The 21,495-nt window shown below is 58.4% G+C and overlaps 7 protein-coding genes across 7 annotated transcripts in view; 3 read left to right on the plus strand and 4 right to left on the minus strand.

The window, feature by feature from the left end:
- Positions 1-826, plus strand: part of GGTG_03739 (hypothetical protein) — a gene marked incomplete at its 5' end in the record, with an annotated part of 1,963 nt that extends 1,137 nt beyond the window's left edge. The window contains one exon of the mRNA XM_009221521.1: positions 38-826. Within this exon, the coding sequence (XP_009219785.1) occupies positions 38-574 (537 nt within the window). The 3' untranslated portion in view covers positions 575-826. The remainder of the gene's footprint in view (positions 1-37) is intronic.
- Positions 510-3,675, minus strand: GGTG_03740 (hypothetical protein; the record flags this gene model as incomplete). The annotated part of the gene is made up of 2 exons (XM_009221522.1): positions 510-2,934; positions 3,004-3,675. 2 exons carry the CDS (start codon positions 3,673-3,675, stop codon positions 805-807), a joined length of 2,802 nt encoding a protein of 933 aa, XP_009219786.1. The 3' UTR covers positions 510-804.
- Positions 3,676-4,159: 484 nt separating this feature from the next.
- On the minus strand, positions 4,160-5,836 carry GGTG_03741 (NAD(P)H-dependent D-xylose reductase). The gene is made up of 2 exons (XM_009221523.1): positions 5,301-5,836; positions 4,160-5,218 (listed from the first exon to the last, which is right to left on the minus strand). Exons 1-2 carry the CDS (start codon positions 5,337-5,339, stop codon positions 4,268-4,270), a joined length of 990 nt encoding a protein of 329 aa, XP_009219787.1. The 5' UTR covers positions 5,340-5,836; the 3' UTR covers positions 4,160-4,267.
- Positions 5,837-5,877: 41 nt separating this feature from the next.
- Positions 5,878-9,935, minus strand: GGTG_03742 (GTP binding protein Bms1). Its single transcript, XM_009221524.1, has 3 exons — positions 9,727-9,935; positions 9,570-9,640; positions 5,878-9,500 (listed from the first exon to the last, which is right to left on the minus strand). The coding sequence occupies exons 1-3, from the start codon at positions 9,782-9,784 to the stop codon at positions 6,126-6,128; spliced, it is 3,504 nt and encodes a 1,167-aa protein (XP_009219788.1). The 5' UTR covers positions 9,785-9,935; the 3' UTR covers positions 5,878-6,125.
- A 752-nt stretch (positions 9,936-10,687) lies between these two features.
- GGTG_03743 (hypothetical protein) lies at positions 10,688-11,495 on the plus strand. The gene is made up of 4 exons (XM_009221525.1): positions 10,688-10,850; positions 10,948-10,988; positions 11,079-11,147; positions 11,242-11,495. Exons 1-4 carry the CDS (start codon positions 10,836-10,838, stop codon positions 11,330-11,332), a joined length of 216 nt encoding a protein of 71 aa, XP_009219789.1. The 5' UTR covers positions 10,688-10,835; the 3' UTR covers positions 11,333-11,495.
- Positions 11,496-12,119: 624 nt separating this feature from the next.
- GGTG_03744 (hypothetical protein) lies at positions 12,120-13,785 on the plus strand (the record flags this gene model as incomplete). Its single annotated transcript, XM_009221526.1, has 2 exons — positions 12,120-13,521; positions 13,751-13,785. 2 exons carry the CDS (start codon positions 12,120-12,122, stop codon positions 13,783-13,785), a joined length of 1,437 nt encoding a protein of 478 aa, XP_009219790.1.
- On the minus strand, positions 13,754-20,207 carry GGTG_03745 (hypothetical protein). The gene is made up of 3 exons (XM_009221527.1): positions 19,385-20,207; positions 15,647-19,315; positions 13,754-15,580 (listed from the first exon to the last, which is right to left on the minus strand). Exons 1-3 carry the CDS (start codon positions 19,687-19,689, stop codon positions 14,188-14,190), a joined length of 5,367 nt encoding a protein of 1,788 aa, XP_009219791.1. The 5' UTR covers positions 19,690-20,207; the 3' UTR covers positions 13,754-14,187.
- Positions 20,208-21,495: the final 1,288 nt, after the last annotated feature.

The raw sequence follows: 21,495 nt of genomic DNA on the forward strand, positions 1-21,495 counted from the left end.
GTCCGGGGCGGGGGCCGGGGCCGGCGGGGTCGTGCAGGCCATCTGGTCGCCCTGCGGCCGCTACCTGGTCCTCAACGAGCGACGCTCCACCAGCCTGGCCGTCTACGACGTCCGCGTCACCGGCCGCCTGCTGTCCCGGCTTGTTGACCGCGACGCCGACACGAACCAGTGCCTCGGTTGCGACGTCTTCGCCTCGCCGGCAGGTGAGGGGGCCGACGGCAGCATTTTCGAGATCTGGGCCGGCACTCGCGACGGCCGCGTCCTAGCCTGGGATGCTGTTGGCGGCCATGCTAGCGACGGCGGCGAGGAACGTTTGTCATCCCATACCTGGGAATGGCAAGCGCACGGCACCGCGTCTGCTGTTGGGAGTACCGCCCTGCACCCCGGCGGCTCGGTCCTGGCCACCTGCGCGGGCTCATGGGAAGTCGTAGTCGACGAAAGCGATAGCGAGGATTCGGACGCAGATGGCGTAGCTGGCCGCCGCATCAGAAGGCCAGCACTCAGGACATCGGATGACACCAGCCTCAGGATATGGAGCATCGGCTCAGGGGGCGACACACCAGGTCAGGACTAAGACGACGCAGGCGCAGTCACTAACAGTCTTGGATGGATTTACACGCCGCAGCGCTTTGTCGAGCAAAATATGGTCCTGCTCTCGTCTATTCAAGCCAATTCACGCATTTGCGTTGGCTCCGTTCAAGCAACTGACAGGATAGATCTGGCCCTTACTGTGAATGACCTAGCCGGAAAAGATTGCAAAAGTACCCCTGTAAATGAATCGCAAATTGACCACGTCGGAGATCGTCAAGAAAGATGTCGTGTCCGCACTTGCCCCTCACTGTTCCACGGCTGGTCGATCAACTCGCTCGCGCGGTCGAGCAGTCTCCGTCCGCCGAGCACCCCCGAGAAGCGGTTGACCCGCTCCTGGGCCGACATTCTGAGGAACGCCGGTAGTCCGTAGTCCCCGGGCAGCCCTGGCGTCCCAGTTGCCACTCTGCCGCCGTCCCTGGCGCTGGGGTCCTGGAGGAGCCCGCAGATGACCTGCGCGGCGAACACATTCATGCCCGCGCGCCGGAGAAAGAGCTCCCACAGTGTCTCGTCCTGGACCAACAGCGGCTGGAGCAGCCTCACGCTCGCCGCCGACGCGCAGGCAAAGGACGCCGCCCACCTGACGACGGCCGCCTCGCCGCCTGCGACCCAGTAGACGCTCACCGTCGCTACCGCGTCGAGTTGTGCCGCAAAGGCCTGGAGCTTGACGAACGCGAGCCCGTCCGCCTCCGACATGGGACAGGCCGCCGTGGTGTCCAGGCTTCCGTCCGAAACCAGCACGATCAAGCGCTCGTACCTGGAACTGGCGCACCGCACCCGCCGCTGCAACATGTTGTCATCGCCACTCCTGCCCGGCGTCTGCTGCCGAACTTGCACAGTGGTTGCCGTTATTATGCCTGTCGCCGGAGACACTGTTATGTCGGCCTCGCCACCAAGTGGGGACGCCCCCGTGCCCCAGACCGACGAGTTGTTAGCGTTGTAATTCCGCTCGACGAATTCCACTCCAGGCAGCAGATCTTGTAGACCTCGGACAAGGCCTCGAGGCAGGTTGATAGAGATTATCAACTTCAAGCTGAAGTCGGGCACCTCCACAAGCGGTCCCGGAGGCGCTTCCGCCATCTTGCTTGCTCTTGCCTCCTCGGTCTGGTTGGCCACCAAAGGTTCAGGGCTGATCGCCGGCTGGATCCCGTCACCGGCCCCGGGTGTGTCACTCGCTGGCCCACTGCCATCGACAATGACCGGGTGCGCTACAGCCTGATCGGTGGGTTTTGGCTCTGGCGATTCCATCCCCCTGATTTTCAGGAACGACGTGAGAAGTTGGGCGCTTTGGGGATGCCTGCCATCCATCAGCAGCGCCCCCCTGGGTCGCGCATCCGCTCCGCCCCTTGCCCGTTTCGGCGATCTCTGAGCCTTGAGCTTCTTCTTCGATGACTGTTTCCTCTTTCTGACAAGCTCCATCAGGTCGTCAGCGTCGGCGACGGCCGGATCTGGCACCGAGGCCGTAATCTGAGCCGATGGCGGTGTACCGAACCAGGGCTCGACATCATCGTCCGAATCTTGACTACATCGCAGTACGACAAGGCCCCTGGGCTTCTGGACAAACAGTGCGCTCTCAGGGGTGTCGTCCATGTCGCCAAGCAGCTCGTCGAGATTTAACTCTTCTGCTGCGGTGAGCGTCTCGGCTGTTGATACAGCCGCACCGGACGTTGTTAGCACCCACCTGAGCTCCCTCTCCGCGCGTTTGTCCACTGGCCACTTGGGCAGATTGAAGCCGCCAGGATGCGAGCGGATGATGTGCTTGAACATGGCCTTGGGATCGCCGGCTAGATGGCCCCAGTCCGCGACGGGTCGTGTGAAGTCCACCACCGGCACCTTGATCCTGACGAGTCCATCGAGAGGATCGAGTTGCTCCTGCTCAACACGCCGAGAAGCCTTTTCTGCTGCTTCCTGGAGCTTTTCATGAAGCTGTTTGTCAACGTGATCACACTTCTCATCCACTGTCTTGGACAACGGCCCTAGCTGAAGAGATGGGAAGTCCATCTCGATCGCTAGCGGCTCGGGATGGCGACTGCTGAACAAGGGAACTTCTAGCTTATAGTCTGCAATTCTCCTTTCACAAGATTCCATCACTAGGGGACCGTCTGATGAGGGACCGTCTGTGAAAGGGTTACCCTTAGAACAGCCGGATGCTGCCGATTCGGGATGGCTGATTTCGTCTCGATACTGGTTAAAAATAGTCGCCTCTGCCATCCCAAGTTCTTCACTGAGCAATGACCGTGGCTCAGACGGGCTGGGTATTTGGGCAGCATCCGAGTTGGGAATGAACGGCTCTGCTTCTGCAAATAGTGGAGTCGCTGGAGGCGTGAGATGGAAGTCCCGAGGTTTCTATGTGAACAACATCTGTTATCAATAAACTACCTCACGATCTTGCAAGGGAAGCAGAGTCGAGATTACCTTCTCCCGTGGCATGACCAAGTCTTTGAGCATGTCCTCGAAGCCTTGGTCGGCAGAGTTGTCCTTTTCGAGTTGCTGTGCGAGATATATCAACGATTCCCTGGTGACTTGCATCCCCTGAGTCAAAGACCTGTCCAGCTGGTCCATCTGTGCATACACAGACGGCGGGAAGGCTATCCCTTGGCCGCGGTCGACATCCAGCGCATCCAGGGGAATATCGTCGACCTCGATGGAGACAGGCCCTACCGTCTGGACACGTCGAACGAGGGCACGGTATTCCGTCTCACTCGGCGCAGACACCAGCGGAAGCTCCCACAGCGGCGGCGCTTCTGGAGCCCGGATACGGCATAGCTCCTTCACCAGTGGCGTCAGCTCGTCCTCGTCCTCCTCATAGCCACGGCACGCCTCGGCAATGGCGCGCAGGATTTCGGCGTCTATATCGAAAGTCTCCTGAAGTGCGCACGCCGGAAATTTTACTGAGTGGGCAAGGCATTCGTCGCCAAAGGAGCCTTCGTCAAAGGGGCCTGCCGGGATCCGGTCCAGAAAGGAGGGGTGGAGAGGATTGAACCGGTGGTCGGTGAGCAGTTTCCTGTGGGTTCCCTCGCAGTCCTCGACGAGATATCCATAGGCAAGGGCAGCCTCGGGACCCAGGAGGTCAGGATTGGCGTCCATAGCGGCAGGCTGGGTTACCTGAAATGTGCCAGCCCCCTTATTTGGTATGTATGGGCTGCTGGGGTTCTCAAGAGGATTCAGTCATGGGTAGGTACCTGTAGAATCAGCTACTGCAGCAGGCCCTCTAGATATTTTCCCGATTCAGGAAGGCACATATCGAGGGACGGAAGGTGTAGCCGCCGGCGCGTGGGAGCAAGGAGATCAAGAGCTCCCCACACGTACTTGCCGTATCCGGTAATACCAACCCCAATGACCCCGATCTCGGCTACCCCATCTGCCCCGCCTCGCGTTCCCAGCAGAGCTCCATCACGACGCCAGCAGCAAAGCTAGCTTGGAGGGATTACCTGGTGGTGGTATTCAGGTTCCGGATGCCGACTTATGGCTGGCAAACTCGTTGTCGTGACTGATATTGCCTACTCATGACACATGCGTGCCATGTACGAGCTGTCATGAGCAGGTGTGGCATTGGGTGGGAAGTGGCAGGTGGTAAGTAAATTTTTGTTTAATTTGTTCGCTGTGAAACAGCTGTTTTACTGGCATTTCCCCTTCCATTTTCCACTCGCACATCTTCGTATCCCTTACCCCTCATCGTTTAGTCGAAGATGCGGATAGGAGGGGTGAAGTCGGCTGGGTCGTTGAAGCGCACGCCAGCGTCGAGAGCCGAGATGGCCTGGATGTCTTCGTCGGCCAGGTCGAAGTTGACGCAGTCCAGGTTCTGGGCCAGGCGCTCGACGCTGTTGCTCTTGGGAATGACGACGATGTTGCGCTGGGTGGCCCAGCGGAGCAGCACCTGGGCGGGCGTGCGCTTGTGCTTCTCGGCGATCTTGGCGACGGTCGGGTGCGTGAAGAGGGCCTCGACCTTCTTGCACTTGGGGTTGCCGAGCTCGATGAAGCTCTGGGGGCCGAAGGAGCTGTAGGCCGTCACGACGATGCCGTGGTCCTGCAGCATGGCGACCAGGCTGGGCTGCACCAGGTAGGGGTGGTGCTCGATTTGGTTGACGGCCGGCTTGATCTTGGCGTGGCCCCAGAGGTCGTAGACGAGCTGTGAGGAGAAGTTGGCGACGCCGATGGAACGCAGGATGCCCGACGGGTTCGCGTCCGTCTTGACCAGGCTCTCAAGCGCCGACCACGTCTCGGACGCGGGCGTGTACTGCAGGGGCGTCGACCGCGTGCGCTCCTTGTCGGGCCAGAAGCACGGGTACATCAGCTCCGATTGCGGGATGTACTGCAGCGAGATGGGGAAGTGGATCAGGAACAGGTCCAGGTAGCCGACGCCCCAGGTGTCCACCTCGTACTTGGCCATCTCGATGGCGTGCTCGTACTTGTGGTAGTTGTTCCACAGCTTGGACGTGATGAAGAGCTCCTCGCGCTTGACCAGACCGTCCTTGATCGCCCGCTGCACGCCCTCGCCCGCCTGCTTGCTGTTGGTGTAGTCGTATGCGCCATCGATCTGGCGGTAGCCGAGCTTGATGGCGTCGTAGACGGCCTGGGCCGTGTTCTCGACGGGCACCTTCCAGATGCCGAAGCCGACGAGGGGCATGTCCTGTGGGAGAGAAGAGACGTTAGCGGCTCGTTTGCTACATCTTTTTTTATACTTTCACATCCTCCCATCGCATCCAACGCACATAGCCCGAGTTGAGCTTCACAGTCTTCGTGGAGACCATGGTTGCGGTTTTCTGGTAGCGTTTCTTGAGGTGGATGTGGTATTTGAGCTGCAACAGGCACTGCCGAGGTTCAGAGCAGAAACACGGGAGGACGGGACAGGGAAAGAACAACAAGGCAAGAGAGGGCGGGAGGAGATCCCCAACTAGCCGCCCCTGAGCCTTTTAATACCCCGACTCTACCTCCCCGCATCCGCGACACAACACGACACGCGCTCATCACGGAGGGGCCAAGTGGAGAAGCTTCACCTCAACACCGGGCCGAAGCCTTCGCGCTGCCCCTCCATTGCTCTGATCTCCATGACGAACGTCGCGGCAAGGAAGCAGCCGGGATCACAGGTCTCCAAGATTTTTTGCTAAGCAGCCCTGTGCCACGTCGCGCTCCAATCACAGCGGCCCAGTGCCCCAATAGTGTCCGCTCCCAGTATGGGGGCCAAGGCGGCACTGGAGCGTTATTGCCGCCGCTTCGGGAGAAACGTTGCCGACCGTTTTGATTCACCTGCAGCCCGATACAAAAAAAAAAAAAAACGAAACCAAAAAATGGGGGTACCCAACTGAACACTTTTTGCGCTAAGACTGTCCCTCCCAACCCCAAACATTGGTGGGTTGGAAAACGTGACCTCTACAGTAAGCCGCCATGCACGATGGGATCTAGGGTGAAATAGATGAACCAGCCAATGATAGGTAAATAAACCCAATATACGACACGATCGTGCAGCCTAACAAGAGAGAAATCCAGGGTTGATACACAGCAGGCAGGATAGTATAGTATATCGAGGCGCCTCGAGACTACCTTCTCCTCTTGCCCCCGCCGCCAAGCGAACCCCCCTCGGTGCCAGGCTTGCGTTTCTTGCCCTCCTTGCTCCAAAACTGCTTGCTCTCGCGCTTCTCGCGCGCAGCCTTCTTCTCCTCCCCTTCGGCCACCTTCTTGCGGTACGCGGCCCTGTGCTCTTCCTTTTTGACCCGCCGCTTCTCCGCCACGTCCTTGCGGATCGTCGTCAGCTTCTGCATCAGGTCGCGCGCCTTCTTCTCCTCGCCGCGAAGCACCACGGCTCGCTTTTGCATGTATGTCTGGCGCGGCTGCGACCGCGTCTGCACGATTTGAGACTTGAACGGGAGCTCCGCCGCGAGAGCCTTGGGCACCCGCACAGGATTGAAATGGCGCGTCGCCCGCTCGATAGGTCGGTAAAGGCTGTTGCGCTGCTGTGGTGTAGCCACTCCCTCAGCATGCCGCACCTCGCCCGTCAGTCTCATGGGCTGCCAACCAATCAGGTTGGATGCTGGGTTGTAGAAGCGATGCGGCTTGATCGGGTACCATGCCCTCAGGAAGACGATGTCGCTCATAAGAATCTTGTCCTCGAAGGTTGCGCGGAAATGCCCATCTGGCTTGGAAAGTGCCCGCTTGATCTGCCCCCGTACTCCCGATACCGTCTTGATTGCCGCGCCTTCGAACTTGGCTATTTCCAGGCTTGTGCTGAACATGTCCTTGATGAAGGCGGTATTCTTGAAGACCTTGTATGGAGCTCCCGTGAGCTTCAGCTTCTTGACTATTTCGGTCGACTCGTCCACGCTGAGCACGGTCCCCGTTGCCGCTATCCGGAACCCGGGATTGGCCGATGAGAAGGACTGGAAGCAGACGAAACCCGTGTTGGGCGCAATAAGCGGCCCGTAGAAGGTTGTGAAGCAGTGCATATGCTCAGGTGTGTACTTCAGCATGCGATTCCTCGTTCGCGAGTCCGATATGCTGAAGATGGGCAGCGACTGGAATCTTCTCCACCCTAGCGAGAAGATCAACGGGTCGCTGGTTTTCAGGATCTTCTTGTGCCAACGATGTCTTTTGATTCGCGCCTGGATGAAACCGAAGCGGTCCTCTGTGGCTGATAGGCCACCCATGATGATCGGCAATCGTGAGTTGAAGTTGGTTGAGAACTCGGCGGGCACACCGTCAATGACGATCCTGGCGTACTTGCCCGCCTTGAACCCTTCCACGGCTACTCGTTGCCTGTCGTCAAGCGTCTCGTACTCGGCCTTGTTGATGTCGAGCTGCTTTTGGATTAGAGCCTTTTGTGACTCGTACCACTCATCTTCCCCGAACTCGTCTTGGTTGCCACCCTCCTGTCTGGCCAGCACCTTCGGGTTCCTGAAGCCTTCGCGGTCTTCTTCCTCAAACCTCAGCTTGAGCTCTTCCTTGCGCCGCGCGTTCTTTTCGCGCTCTGCTTCCAGGTTGTCTGGATCTTCCTCTTCTGGTGATTCTCCTGTGGTTGGTCCATGCTTTTCGCCCGTTTCCAGGTCCTCGAACTCGCCGTCTCCCTCACTGTCGTCTCCCTCACTGTCGTCTCCTTCATCGTTCCCGTCCTGGCCCCCGTCGCCATCGTCGTCCTCGTCCCCGTCGCCATCGTCTTCGTCGCCATCCTCGTCGCCCAAGATGTTGGCCGAAGTGAACCGTTTCCTGAGCTCCTCGATGGCGTCATCTGTCCAGCGCGCGGCAAGTGCGTTATAGTCGCAGATGGGTACTGAACGATCCTCCGGCTCATCACCCAGCTGTTCGACTTTGGATCGTTTGAAGAAGGTATCCTCATCGTCTTCGGCGTCGATGTCCTCCTCGTCCTCCTCATCGCTTTGGCTACCCTTCCACCTCTTAACGATTTCATCGGGAGTTAGATTGTCGTCGTACATGATCCGAGCAAGATCTGACGGCTGGCCGTAACTCCTCCTCTTGTGCATGGACTTGGCCCTCTCGTACAGATTCTCTTTCCACTTGATGCCAGCCTCGTCGTCGTCATCGGAGCCTGGTTCCTCGTCATCGGAATCTTGTTCGCCCTCGTCACCAGAAAGAGAACCAAGGTCGGAGTCGCTATCAGCGAAAGCGAGATCTTCCGAGGCATCGCCTTTTGCATCGGAGGGTTTCCGAAACATCTTCCCGAGCTTTTCGGGGCGAAACTCGGCCTCCACGTCAGAGTCGCCCTCCTCCGCGCTACTCCCCGAATCATTGCCCTCGCCTAGGTCTTCATCCTCCTCTCCAGGGCCGTCTTCGCGGTCGGCGAGGCGCGGTTTTCTGCGGTCTTTCCTCCCAGTGTCTTCCTCCTCGGCAATGCTTCGGATCTGCTCGCCGCCAGCAAACAACCGGACTCCAGCATCGGTCTGACCAAGGAGACGGCGCTCCCCCTGAAGGCCAATGACCAACTCTTCTCCCTCCCCCCTCTCGGTGTTTTCGGCGTCCTTGTCGAAAGTGAACCCCTTTTCTCTGTAAATGTAGATGGCATCGCCGTCGATCTTCAGGCCGCTGCGGTCGGACATGGGGGCATAAAGCTTCTTTTCCTTCTCGTCAAGCCGCCTCCTCCCCTTCTTCCCTGTGATCTTCTCCATGGCCTTCTCCATCGAGGGGGTGGGGCAGGGATCCGGCAGCTCCTCCATGCTGGCGATGGTGAAGTCTCCAAGGCCGGCGATGTGCACACGTTGGCCTTCGGCTGCAAAATTTGTTCCCCTCAGATAGCCTGAGAGCACGATGGAGCGGTCGCACTTCTCGTCCTCTTCTATTTTGGAAGGGTGCGTGATATCTCTGAAGCTGTCGACAATAGTGTAGGGGTGAGAGTTTCTCCAGACCAGGGGGCGCGGGTTTTTCATGACGGAGAGGAAGCGGGAGAGGTTGTGGATCTCGCGGTCGGGGTAGCGACCGTTCATGACGCCAGAAAGATAGAACAGGTGGGCTCCCTGGTACAGTTCACTCCATAGCCTGTGCTTCAGCCTCTTCTTCGCGTCCTTGAGCGCCTGGGGCTTCCGAAAAAGGTCCAGATGGGTCAGGACGCCAAAAACGTTTCCGGGCATGCCCGTTGAAGCCAAGATGTTGAGAAACTCCATAGTCTCCATCTCAAAGCCATAGTTGCCATCAATCATCAACAGCACGATGTCGGCGACTTTGGCGATGTCCACCATGGCCTCGAGCTCGTTCGGACATTCGAGAAACGTCAGGCGCTGCTTCTTTGATGTGACGACAGTGATAGGACCCTGGGGGTCGGAGATGGTCTCCTTTGCATATCGGCGGACCAAGGACTTGAGGAGAGTGGTCTTGCCGACGCCCGGGGGTCCGACTATTGTGACAAGCCGCGGCGGCGGCTCGTCGGGGAGGCGATCGACGAGGGGCACATGGAGGCGTTTTTCTTTGATCTATCCAGCAGTTAGCCGGGGTCGTTCGGCGTGCCGGTGCGGCAAGACAGATGATGAGAAAGCTCTTACATCATGGGATCGCGTTGCAGAGCGAAGGAGCTTGCCAGGGTTCGCAAAGCTGAAGGCCTTTGGATTGGGTCCTGCGGGAAAGAGGTATGTGAGCACGACAGCCGCGCAGTTAAAAGGCTTTACCATGCAGGTGTCGCATGGCCAAAAGGTGACCGACCAGAGTGCTTTTTTTTCTCTTTTGACTTCCGGTGCGGCTTGTGGCTCTGGTCGTCCATGTTGACGAGCGGGAGTCCCAGGACTACCTGCAATTATCGCCCGTTGTTGTGTCAATCCGACTTTTTTCCCCCAGCTTCGCGCTTCTTGGGGCAACTCGATGTCTCTCCAGTCGCGCAAATGCAGCTTCTGCGAAATCCTCCAAAAACTTTTTGACCGCCCTGGCAGAATGTGAACGATGAGCGCAAAAGTGGATAGCGTTTCTCCATATCTTATCTCTGGCTGATTATCGATAATAAACGGACGGCGGGGCGTTTTCCGTTGCGGGGTGGTGGGGTGGGGTGGGGTGCTAGGTATCGCGGGTGGGAACCGACAACACCATGCAGACCAGGTGGGATGAGGGGTACTGCTCGATGTCGTAGCCATGGAGAGCAGAAGACCCAACTTGGTTGCAAACATTGCTGGCTCGATGGCCATGAAGCAGCATGGAAGCCTCTCCCGTGGTGTTAATATCCCGAGGTAATCAATCTAGAGCTAAGGATGTCCTGTGGGTCAAGGCTTGCAAGAACAGGCATCGATCAACAACTTGAGACTGCCCAGTCTGGATAAGTGAGGATTGCACTTGATCTCTCCCTCCGGACTTCCGTGTTTCCCAGCACAAGTGCTCGGGTTCCTTCGGGATACACTTGGACCATGGACCTTGGCCCGCCCGATCTACTACGCGCTCTAGTGTACTGGTGACTTGTAGAGGTAGAACTAGGGGCAATGTACACCCCTTGGCGCTTGTCGTGGGTGCAATGACGTACTCGCGTCGCTGTTGGGTAGCCCAAGGAACCGCTGAGGTGCTGAGATCTTTCTCTTGCTCCGTCTCAGGCTCTAATACCGCGTCACCGGACCTTCCATGCTAAGTAGGTGCGACCGAGCTCCTCTCCCAGCGAAGCATTAATGTGGAGTACCAGCTGCGGCATCATAAAAGGCACTCTGCGGCCGCCAGTTCAAGCAACAGTGCCAGCCTCTACGACACGTCTCTGGCGCCTAATTCATTCTACTTCAAACACACGTCTACAACACCAGCCCCCAGCAACCCCGCAAGCACCAAACACCAACTCAAAGATGCCTTCCTACATCGTGAGCTTCGTCTCTTTTTCCTCTTGTCGCCCCCTCGCATAGTTCTACCGCCGGTTCCGTGTCGGTAATTCTAACAATCGCGGCCATAATGTCGTAGGTTACGTGCAAGGAGGATGCCACTCCTGAGCAGGTGGAGGCGTAAGCACAAGCCAAATCCCACTTCCATGAGCATCATACCCAGCTGCCCGCAGACGACGTTGACACACTCTCTTCTTATCTTCTACACAGCGCCAAGAAGCACGCCACCGATCAGGGTGGCAAGATCGGACACAGCTTGGACATCATCAAGGGCTTCTCGTACGTTTATCCTGCCCGAACACTATTCAGTTGCTTAGGAAAACTCCCCTCCGGAACAAATAGTTAACGTGTTCTGTGTTACTTGCTCCCCTAGCGTCACCTTCCAGGAAGACGCCGTCACCACCCTAGAGTCGCACCCGCACATCCACGCCGTCGAGGCCGATGGTGTGGTGACGACCCAATAGACGCGAGCAGGAGATATATCCCATGGTGGAACTTGTATCCGAACACACGCAGGTCGACCGGGCTTGGTCCTTTCAGGCCACCCATCGCAAATCAATTTCACATTCCCAACATCTCACTGTGATTCTTGTGCTTGTCATGAATGATTGTCCGCTCTCAGTACGGTGTCGAGCCAAATTCTATCTGTGATGACGGTTCCAGTTGATGACTTCAAAGGCCGAGGCCCTGTCTCAGGCTTGTCCAGGGTTAGTGGGGCCCGCCCAAAGATGACATCGATCTGCCCTGTGCTCTGCGCGAATCGTCTGGGCGTGCAGAGATCTGCTCGGGTGCAGCACTCTTCATTCAGGCACAGGGGTTTGATCGTGGGACATGATAAAAGGGGTCTTGAAATTAGATGTCCATATGAAATGCTAGAAGCGTTTTGGGAACGAAGGGTGGAAGTATTGATCCATCTCAATACGCTGTATCTCTCTTCGCATGACGATTTCATCCTGGTGGCGCCACCCAGCTTAAAGATCAGTGGGTTCCAGTTGTTCCGGAGGAGACAATAGCCAGAACCTCCCCTGTAGGGATCCCAACATACCCTTAATCCACTTCCAATGGCAAGAGCAGGAAGCAGGACGACCAGCTAGACTCATCAATATCTGGTGTGATTCCATTTGCTGTTTGTGTGTCAATCACAACCCTCACAGGACACTGCCCCATGAGACTGGAGCGTCTCGTTGTGCGCACTCTCTCGCCCTAGTACTGTTGGAATATCCAGGGGTAGACGGAGGCGATGCCGACGAGATGATAGGCTGGTCGCGCCAATTGAGGTGCACTCCCGCCTGGACAGCAGCAGCAGCAGTAGCGGCCTCACGGCAAGCGGCGAGACCAACAAGCAGAGCAGCGGCGGCGGCTGCAGGGTCGCGAAGATGGCTCGGTTCGGCAACGCCACGTCGCCATGAAGGCGAGAGCGGTTCCGGCGGCGCACGCCTCGACGACCACGACATCTCGCGCCTCGCCGGCAAGCACCTGCACCAGCTGCGCCTGGCCGACCTGGTCAAGCACGGCCGCCCGCCGCTGGCCGAGGAAGCGCTGCTACAGTCGGCCAACTTCACGCTGAGCCTGCTGCCGGTACGGCTCGCCCACCGCCTCCAGGCGCTGCGCAGCCTCCCCTACATCGTCGTGTCCAACCCCAACATCCGCACCATATACAACAACTACCAGCACTCGCTCGAGACCCTGCTGCCCTGGGAGGAGCGCGGCGGCGTCGCGACCCTGGAGGAGGAGGTCGAGTTCACCGCCGTGCTCGCCCAGCTCGTGCAGACGCACGCCGACACCATCCCGACCCTCGCCCGCGGCTTCCTCGAGTGCCGCCGCTACGTGCGCCCCGAGGACGTGACGGCGTTCCTCGACGAGCACCTGCGCGCGCGCATCGGCACCCGCCTCGTCGCCGAGCAGCATATCGCCCTGCACTTCTCATCGGCCCCGCACTTCGACCCCGGCGCCAGCCCGACCCCCTGCCCAGACGAGCCCTCCTTCATCGGCGTCATCGACACGGCCCTCCGGCCGGCCGACGTCATAGACCACTGCGGCGGCGCCGTGGCCGACATTTGCGAGCTCCGCTACGGCGTCCGCCCGGACTGGGTCGTCGACGGCGAGCCCGACACCACGTTTGCCTTTGTGCCCATGCACCTGCACTACATCGTCACGGAGCTGCTCAAGAACGCCTTCCGCGCCACGGTCGAGAACCGCATGAGCAGGGAGCCCATCGTCGTCACCATCGCGCCGGAGCCGCCCTTCAGCAGCGGCGGCGCCGTGCGCGTCAAGCCGCCCAGCGAGGACCGCGGCAACTTCCGCTCCGACGCCCCCATCCGCCCGCTCGACGACAACGCCCCCGGCGTCACCATCCGCATCCGCGACCGCGGCGGCGGCATCGCGCCCGACGTGCTGCCAAACATATGGTCCTACAGCTACACCACCTTTTGCGAGCAAGACGACACCCTGCCCGGCGGCGGCGGGGGCAGCAACAGCGGGTCGGACGCGCTCAACATAATCTCGAGCGCCAGTAACGGCCGCAGCTCCATCGCGGGACTCGGCTACGGTCTGCCCCTGAGCCGTGCCTACGCCGAGTACTTTGGCGGTGGCATCGCTGTCCAGAGCCTTTACGGATGGGGCACGGACGTCTACGTGCGGCTCAAGGGGGTGGGTAAGATCGTATGATGAGGGACGGATGAATAGAATGCCGTGTCACACATGTGTAATCACGGGCAGTTGATGCCCGGATTTGGGTCTTTGTTTCCTCGAATTTCTTGTGCCGTGGATCAGGTGATAACGCTTTGGAGAGTACTCACGCCATGGGAACTGCGTGGGTAAGTGAGGTACATATCAGATTTGAGAGTCTTGCTGCGGTTGGACACTGTCTGAACAAGCTTTAGAGGGGACACCAAAAACCCAGTTCCACGGCAAGTGATTCAAAATCCTTTTATTTGGGTTCAGTCTAAATACCAGCGCAATTTTGATAAACCAACAACAACCAGCAAAACAAGACAGGAAAGCGTGCGTGCTTCGTGACACATGACCGTGATTATTAGTTTGGGTGGCTGGTAACGGCCTATATAAATGAGATGAAGTATCAAAGACAAGCTCGAACTATTGGTGCCATAACGCAAGCAACAGCAATAAGCGCGGAATGGCTTGGAATGACAGAAATAATCGGCTTATACACGCAAAATTTCCCAATGGATAGACCAAAAAGAGCGATACAAACAGGCTGGGAGTATGTGACAATATTTTTTTTGCTCCAGATCAAACAGGGACGACGAAAAAGTCAACGACAGAGAGACGGCTGCCAGGGCTTTATGCGGAACGAGAATTACATGTTGGCAAGCTCATTGTCGATGTGGCGATCCAAGAACGTTCTCCTCTCGCCCACCAGCTCCGTCTGCAACCTCTGCTCCACGAGGGCGCGAACCTGCTTCTTGGTGACGGTGTCGAGGTCGACCTCGGCGAGGACGGCGCGGATGGCGTCGACGATCATGGCGTCGTCGGGGCCGGCGGCGCCGCGCTGGAAGTCGAAGCCGAGCGCGCTCTGGCTCCTCTCGCCGCCGAGCGGCGTCCTGGCGCCGCCGATGTAGCCGCTCATGGCGGTACCGGCGCGCGGAACGGGCGAGGCGCCGCCCATGCCGCGGAGGTTGCTCATGCTCGTCATGCGCCCGTGGGCCGGGTAGTCCTGGTACGGCGACTGGGCGATGCCGCCCATGCTGGCCATGGACTGCCGGTGGGCGATGGCGGGGCCAGGTTGGTCCGAGTAGCCGGCCAGGGGCGAGGTGCCCATGGTGTTGGAGCGGTTGTGGAAGGCGGCGGGTGAGTGGGGCGGCATGTAGGCGGTGCCGCGGTTCTGGAGGCCGGTGAGGATGGAGCCCTGGCGGACTGAGGAGTACACAGACTTCATGTCGTCCATCTCGTAGGCGTCGTCGAAGACATGGTCCTGGGGCTTCTCGTTGGGGCCACCGCCGCGGCGGCCGGGCAGGTTGTTCTGCAGAGCGTAGTCGTCCCAGCGCTGCAGGGGGACGGAGCGCGGGTCGAATTTCTCGCCATCGACGGCAACAAGCGTTTTCTGGCCGGCCTCACCAACGACGATGCGGGTGTTACCCCACGAGAAGTTGTCCTGGTTCCAGAAGGAGTAGATGGGAAGCACGAAGGAGTAGATGGGGAAGGCAAGGATATAGATGATCATCCAGCCGATGTGCTGCCATTGCCTCTTGAGGATGAAGATCAACGCCTGCAACCCGTAAACGGCCGCCAGAATGATAATGGCAATGAGCGGGAAGGGCGAGATGCCGGTCGCGGCAGTGTAGATGAGGTAGGCGAGGTAGATGGTTGTCGACGGAAGAATGATGGTTCCGAACAGATCCACAAACACGACGAAACGCATGCTGAAGCAGCAGAAACCGCACATTTCCTTGAGGGCCATCAGTTCGACCAGGTTGTGGATGGTGGAATTGATCCATCGGCGACGCTGGGACAGAAGAACGCTCCAGGACTCGGGGGCAGCCGTTTGGCAGTAAGCATTGGGGTTGAACTTGTACGACATGTAGGGGAAGTGCTTGGTCATGAGCGTGGTGAGGTAACGATCCTCTCCGAGAGACAGCAGATTCTTCTTGTGAAGGGTGTCGACGTTGCAATCACTGTAGTCGCGGATGACGCCGTCCGAAATGATCAGGGGTTTACCGCGGTCAGAGGTCCTCAGACGGTACATGGTGAAGCTGTGGTGGGAGGGCACGTTAGTTTCCGTGTCATGGATACGGACACAGGGGATCAGGTCGACTTACCAGCCGGGCAAACAGGTGACGCTGCCAAACAGGGACTCGAAGGCCTTCGCCATGTGGTGAGAAATGAAGTACTCGTAAACTTGAATCATCGTCCACCACGACTTCTCCTCGTTCTGCAAGCTGGTCTCTCCGCAAATACCAGCGATCTTGGCATCGTTCGCACACGAGGCGACCAGTCGGTTCAGCGAATCCTCGCGGACGCAAGTGTCGGCATCGATCATCAGGAGATACTCGTAAAGCTCGGGGTCAACACCAATAATGTTGTTGATCTGGTGGAACATTTCGAGCTCGAGCGGGTTCATGGGGGAGCGGTGGTGGACACGGTTAAGGAAGCTCATGAGCAGAATCTGCGAATCACGCTTGCCTCGGTTGCCGGGCTTGGCCTTGCTCTGCTCCGACTCCTTGCCGACTTTAACGACCACGATGTACGGCACGACATTGCCCTCGTACTCGTAGAGGCCAGAGTACACCTTTCCGTAGTTGAGCTGCTCGCTGGTGGTTCCGACAGACTTGAAGGGCAGGGCGGGAGGGTCGAGCTTGGGATCGACACCGAGGATATCGAGAACGATCTTGGGCGTGGGACGGTCATTGCCAGCACCAACGAGGACACCGTCACAGATGACACAGATAAGCTTGCGCTTGTTGTCGTATTCGAGAGCCGTCAGAGAATCCAGGGCCTTGCGCAGCGAATCCTCGCCTTCAGTATAAGCTGGGACCTGGCAGATGACAAACTTGTCTTGAGGCGACGGGCGACGCTTGGATCCAAACTGCAGCGCCGAGACGAACTTGAGCAGCACAATAGCACCCATGAGAATGGCGTAAGCTAGAAGAAGCCAGTTGTTGGTAGTGCATCGAGCCGACTTGCGGAAATCAGTGGTGCCGATTTTGAAGTATGAATCAAGGCAGACCATGTTGTTCTGCAGGATGATGGAGCGAGTCTGATTGCTCGAGGCTGCGTTCTTGAACAGGCCCTTCCACTGGTCCGTGACATCGGTGCCGGGATTGCGACGGACGACCTCAACCATGCTGCTGTCCAGGAATTGGAACTGGGGGAGGTTGCTCATGGTCTTGAGGGTGTTGAAATAGTCGCTCAGGTCATAGACATTGTTATCATAGATGACGCGCTGGAGCCCGCTGTCCTGTCCGTCCTTCTTGATCTGGTCCACGTCCCAAACTAGTTCACCCTTATAGTACTCCTTAAGGCGAGGGAGGTACACATTGCCATACCAATCGGGATCCGTGATCTTGGCTCCAGTGTAAGGCGACCGTTTGCCAGAGATGTGCATGCCCTCGGCGTGCTCAATCCTAGTGTCGTTTTGGGTCAGAGCGAGGTTCTGGTCGGTCACGATGCCAGGACAAGCCTTGAAAAGGAGGGGCTGGATATAGGGGTCCATGTCGAGTCCAGCGAAGGGCTGCATCTGGTCCGCCGTGGTCTCACGACCAGTGTAACCGTGCGGGACCTTGTAGAACTTGGTAATGTCGTAGACCTTGCCGCGGTTGCTGATCCAGAAATCATCTCCGCCCTGGTGCTGCGAGACGTCGGCTCGATTCCAAACCTTGTCGAAGTTGGGGCACAGGATGCGACCGAAGAAGATAATCCAAAAGATGATGAGGGCGTTGATGAGCAGAATGAAGAAGCAGAGAACCACCTTCTCGCGCCATGCCATACGGACGTCAGGGCGCTTCATCCGGCCGACATAGCGGAGGAGAGGCGAGGGAATCCAGAAGGTGAGGGCCCAAACGACAGCAACCCAGACTCTCCGCTTGGCAGTAGTCTTCTCCTCCTCGAGCTTCTTTCCGCTAGCAAACTCGGGGTCGAGCGAGTTGACAAACTCGCCTTCCCCGTTGAACTCCACGGCGTCGCGGAAGTTGTCACCCTTGTTGCCAAGACCGTAATCGCCAGCGCTAACGTTGCGCATGCCTGATGGGGCGATGGAGGGGGCAGCATTGAGCCCTCGGGTCAGGGTGGCCTGGCTCTGGTTCCTCTGGTGGTTGAGCAGCTGGTCGCGGCTACCGTTGGAGGCGAGGTCGACATGAGGAGGGAAGTAACCGCTGCCCGCGGCAGAATATCCCGTGTCCATACCCATCATGGTGGAAGCACCGAGGGGCATGTTGTCACCCGGGGGCTTCATGTCGAGCATGCTCTCGGCCTCCCACCATGCGTGCTCCCTCATCCAGATGCGCTCGTTTCCGACGACAACTTCACCATTGCTCCAGCCACGCTCAAGGACCCAGCTCTCGATGCCATCGCGGCCATCCTTGCAGCCGAGGATCTGGTAGCGCTGGACAAACTCGTCCATGTCGAAATCAGCAGTAAAATCCAGGCTCTTGTTTCGCCTGTTGGCCCACTCAGGGAGCCTCCAGGCTCGGAGCTGTCGCGAGACAGTGCCGGCAGACCAGGCCGAGTTGATGGAAGGCAGAGCAGCGAGACTGGCGGGGGATTCGTCTGTAGGGTGGATTGACAGGTGATACCACGCACGGCTGCTGCTCAGGATGGAGGCAAGGTCCATGCGGCCCTCCCTGCCGAGGTTGATACCTTGGCCGGGGACAGGGAAGAGCAGCTTCTTGAGGAAACCGTCGTCGTCGGCGACGAAGCCAACCTTCTCCAGAACGTCTTCGCGCTTCTGCAGCAAATGCTGTCGCTCCCTGCCGGCCTGACCAGTCATGATTCCAAGCTCGGGCTCGGCCTCGCTGACAGCAGTCTGCATCTCGCGCACGACAGAGGGACCGACAGAAGCCACATCCACTCCGTCCTGCTTCATCTCGGAGTTGATTCCCTGGCTATCGTCGAAGATGCCGCGCATGCAAATGGCCTTGCCCACGGCGGGGTCTGGAATCTCAACCACCGTGATACAGACGGTGTCTCCATTGTCTTCTGTGGTATTGGGGGTTCTGGCGCCGCGGCCACCGTCGCTCGACTCGTCACCGTCCCGGATTCGCGCCAGTTGGGCCTTGATGGCTTGGTTGGCCTTGGAGATAACCCAGTCGACGAGAGCCTCGTAAAGGCCGCCGATCAAAGTCTGACGGTCCTGAGTGGTGCACTGCTTCGACAGGGCCTCGGGCTCCAGACCAAGAAGACCACCGACATCCTCACAAATCTCATCCAAGGCATCAGCGTCGACGTCGTAGTCCAGCGTGTTGCCGAGCTTCAAAAGGCCGGCGAGCATGGAGATGAAGTCGCGATGGGCAGAGCCCTTAATACCGATATCCTTGAGCGCGGAGCGGAGGTCGTCGGCGGCGGCCCCATCATCAGCGGTAGGCAGGTAAGAAGGCGGATCGTACGTGCCAGACCTCGCGAGAAGCTTGTAGTTGGAGGCGCTCTTCAGGCCGAGGAATTCCCGCTCGGCAGGTGTGGATGATGATGAAAGAAGGTGATAAAAGACGTCGAAGGCGCGGTACCCAGATTCAGCTGGAATGTTGAGCAGTCCTTTAGTGGTGTCTATCCCAGTCTGGGACAGAGCCAGGCTCGCCGCTGTCAAGTTGCCGGCCAGGTTGAGGGTCAGGGTCACGCCGAGGGCCGAGTGGCGCGGGGCCGAGGGGTTGAAGGGTGCCACAGAGTGGAGGAAGGGGTTGAGGGCGTCGATCGCCTTGAATAGCGAGGAGGGGATGCTCATGGGCAGCGAGGAGAGAAAGGGGCCCAGGACCGAAGGGGTGGACTGATGTAGAGACCTGAAGAGCAAGTTAGTAACATGGCCGCAAGGAATAACATCACAAGAGGTTCAACAACGAGGGACATACCCCAGGATGATGCAACCATCTTCCGCACGGCGACGCGCGTGTTCCCAAGCCCGGGCGGCCAGGGCAGGGTCGACGGTGCCTCCTGTGCGACCATCAGGGCCGGCCTGGGTGGCAGTGAGCCAGGTGTTGACCACAAGGCTTGTGCCGACATCCAGTTGGTATGGCTGAGAGGCGAGGTAGATGTTGTGGACCGCGTTTAGCAGTGTCGTCGTTGACACCTGGGCCGACTGCCCGGCGCCTCGGGGGACACCGAGGCCCTCCGAGGCGACCGAGTACATGGACATGCGGGCCTGGTGGTTTGCCATCGTCGCAGCGTTCCGAGTTGAGAAGAGTCTCCCAAGCACAGAACGACCACGGCCCGTTGGGGGCGTTCAGGTCGTGTCGTCTAGTTCGGCCAGAAGAAACGGTATCTCGGGCAGCCAGGTGTGGATATTAGGAGGATATAGCGAGCGGACAAAGGATGTTCAACGAGGCTCGGAAGTCGTGATGTTTACGACTGTGGCAAACCTGCAGCTGAGAACTATGCAAGGCAGAGCCACAACACGATTCGGTTCGCTGGGAGACGACGCGTGTGACGAGCGAGACGGTCCCTTGGCTCTGAAGCCCGAGGTGTCGACAACCAAACGGCTCAACAAGCAAACAAAGGCCAAGTAAGTATTGCGGAAAAGGACTGACAAGAACCGCCACCGAGCCGCCAAAACGAATGGAGACGGGCTGGTGATGGGACACGGGCACTCCAGCAGAAGAATGCGGAACAGCCGTTGGTGAACCAGGAAATCGTTCAGATCAATTGGATTTCCGCACGACGACAACGGCACTCGCCCAGCAGCCTCCTAGTGCACGAGCATTGCAACAACCCCCTGACGGACCGTCTCTCAGGGGGGCGTGTGGGCATGAAGCGGTACGGCGGGCGACAGGAGCCAGAGACGCAGGCCACGCTAAACGGATCTCGCGACAAAAGTGGGATGTGGCAAGGGACTCTCAAGAGCCGATTGGCAATCAGCCAACTTTCCCTTCCCAGGCACAACAGAGTCATTTACTGTGGAATAGCGGCCGCAACACACGAGATTGCTCCGTGCGAATGCCGACGGCGGAGGCCCCTTTCGCATTCCTGCAGCGCAGCGTGAGCTGGGAATACGAGAATTCTGACTGACAGTCCCACCGTCTCTCATGCTCACATCGGCAGCCAACCCAGGCGGCTATTTTTGCACACGAACTGCCCCTAGACGACAAAAAACAGAGGAGAAAATCAAGCTTTGAAGACCCGACGCCCAGATCATCTTGTCTAGTGTGGTGCATGTGCCGTGCAGAGAACTGGGCCAGGCTTCGTATGTACAACTGTAGAATATCCCTCCGATGCGGGCGGTACTTAAGCGTGCAGGAGCTCGCCGGGCTCGCCGCTTCAAACGGTGGCGTCGATGGGTATTGCTTTTTGTTTTTTTACTTCTTTCTTTTGGCCGATGGTGGGCCACTTCCAACGCGAGACAAACCGCGAAAGCATGGATCGCAAAACATTGGCCTGTGACTCTCAGATAGGGGGCCAGTGAGGACATTGGCCGAATATGCAACCCGGATCACCCCCTATTTGGTCACCAAACTCAGCCACGACTAGACCCGCTTTCAGACGGACAACTTCCCTGCACTGGAAAGCGCTGACAATTGACATTTCAGCTTGCGTTTGGTTTTATTTTCCCACGCTTCCCTTCGCCCCCACAGGATGCAGCCTCTTCCGTCCCAGACCAAGGACGAGCCTGCACCCGTGCTCCGGAGCACCGACGACGGATCGGTGGCGTGCGTAGCGCCGGTCTGCCGAATGTCTGATGCCCAATGAGATCTCCAATGAGCCAGCGCACTATGGATGAGGAACTGTGGGAAGCGGCCAAACCACGCACCAGCCTAGGCAGCTCTAGTCGACTAGATCCTGACGGATTTTCCAGGGCAAAAGCCGCCTTCTTGCTCCGTTCCGTCACGTACATACCTAGCACCCTAGGTAGGTGTTGAGGCACATGCCTGTCGTTCATGGCCACCATGTACGGAGCAGGATATAAACGGTACGCTGTGGGCCTAACAAGGGGGGGGGGGGGGGGGGGGTGGGGTGGGTACGGTAGGTA

Source organism: Gaeumannomyces tritici (genome assembly GCF_000145635.1).
Source record: "Gaeumannomyces tritici R3-111a-1 unplaced genomic scaffold supercont2.2, whole genome shotgun sequence".
Taxonomy (NCBI): Eukaryota; Fungi; Ascomycota; class Sordariomycetes; order Magnaporthales; family Magnaporthaceae; genus Gaeumannomyces; species Gaeumannomyces tritici.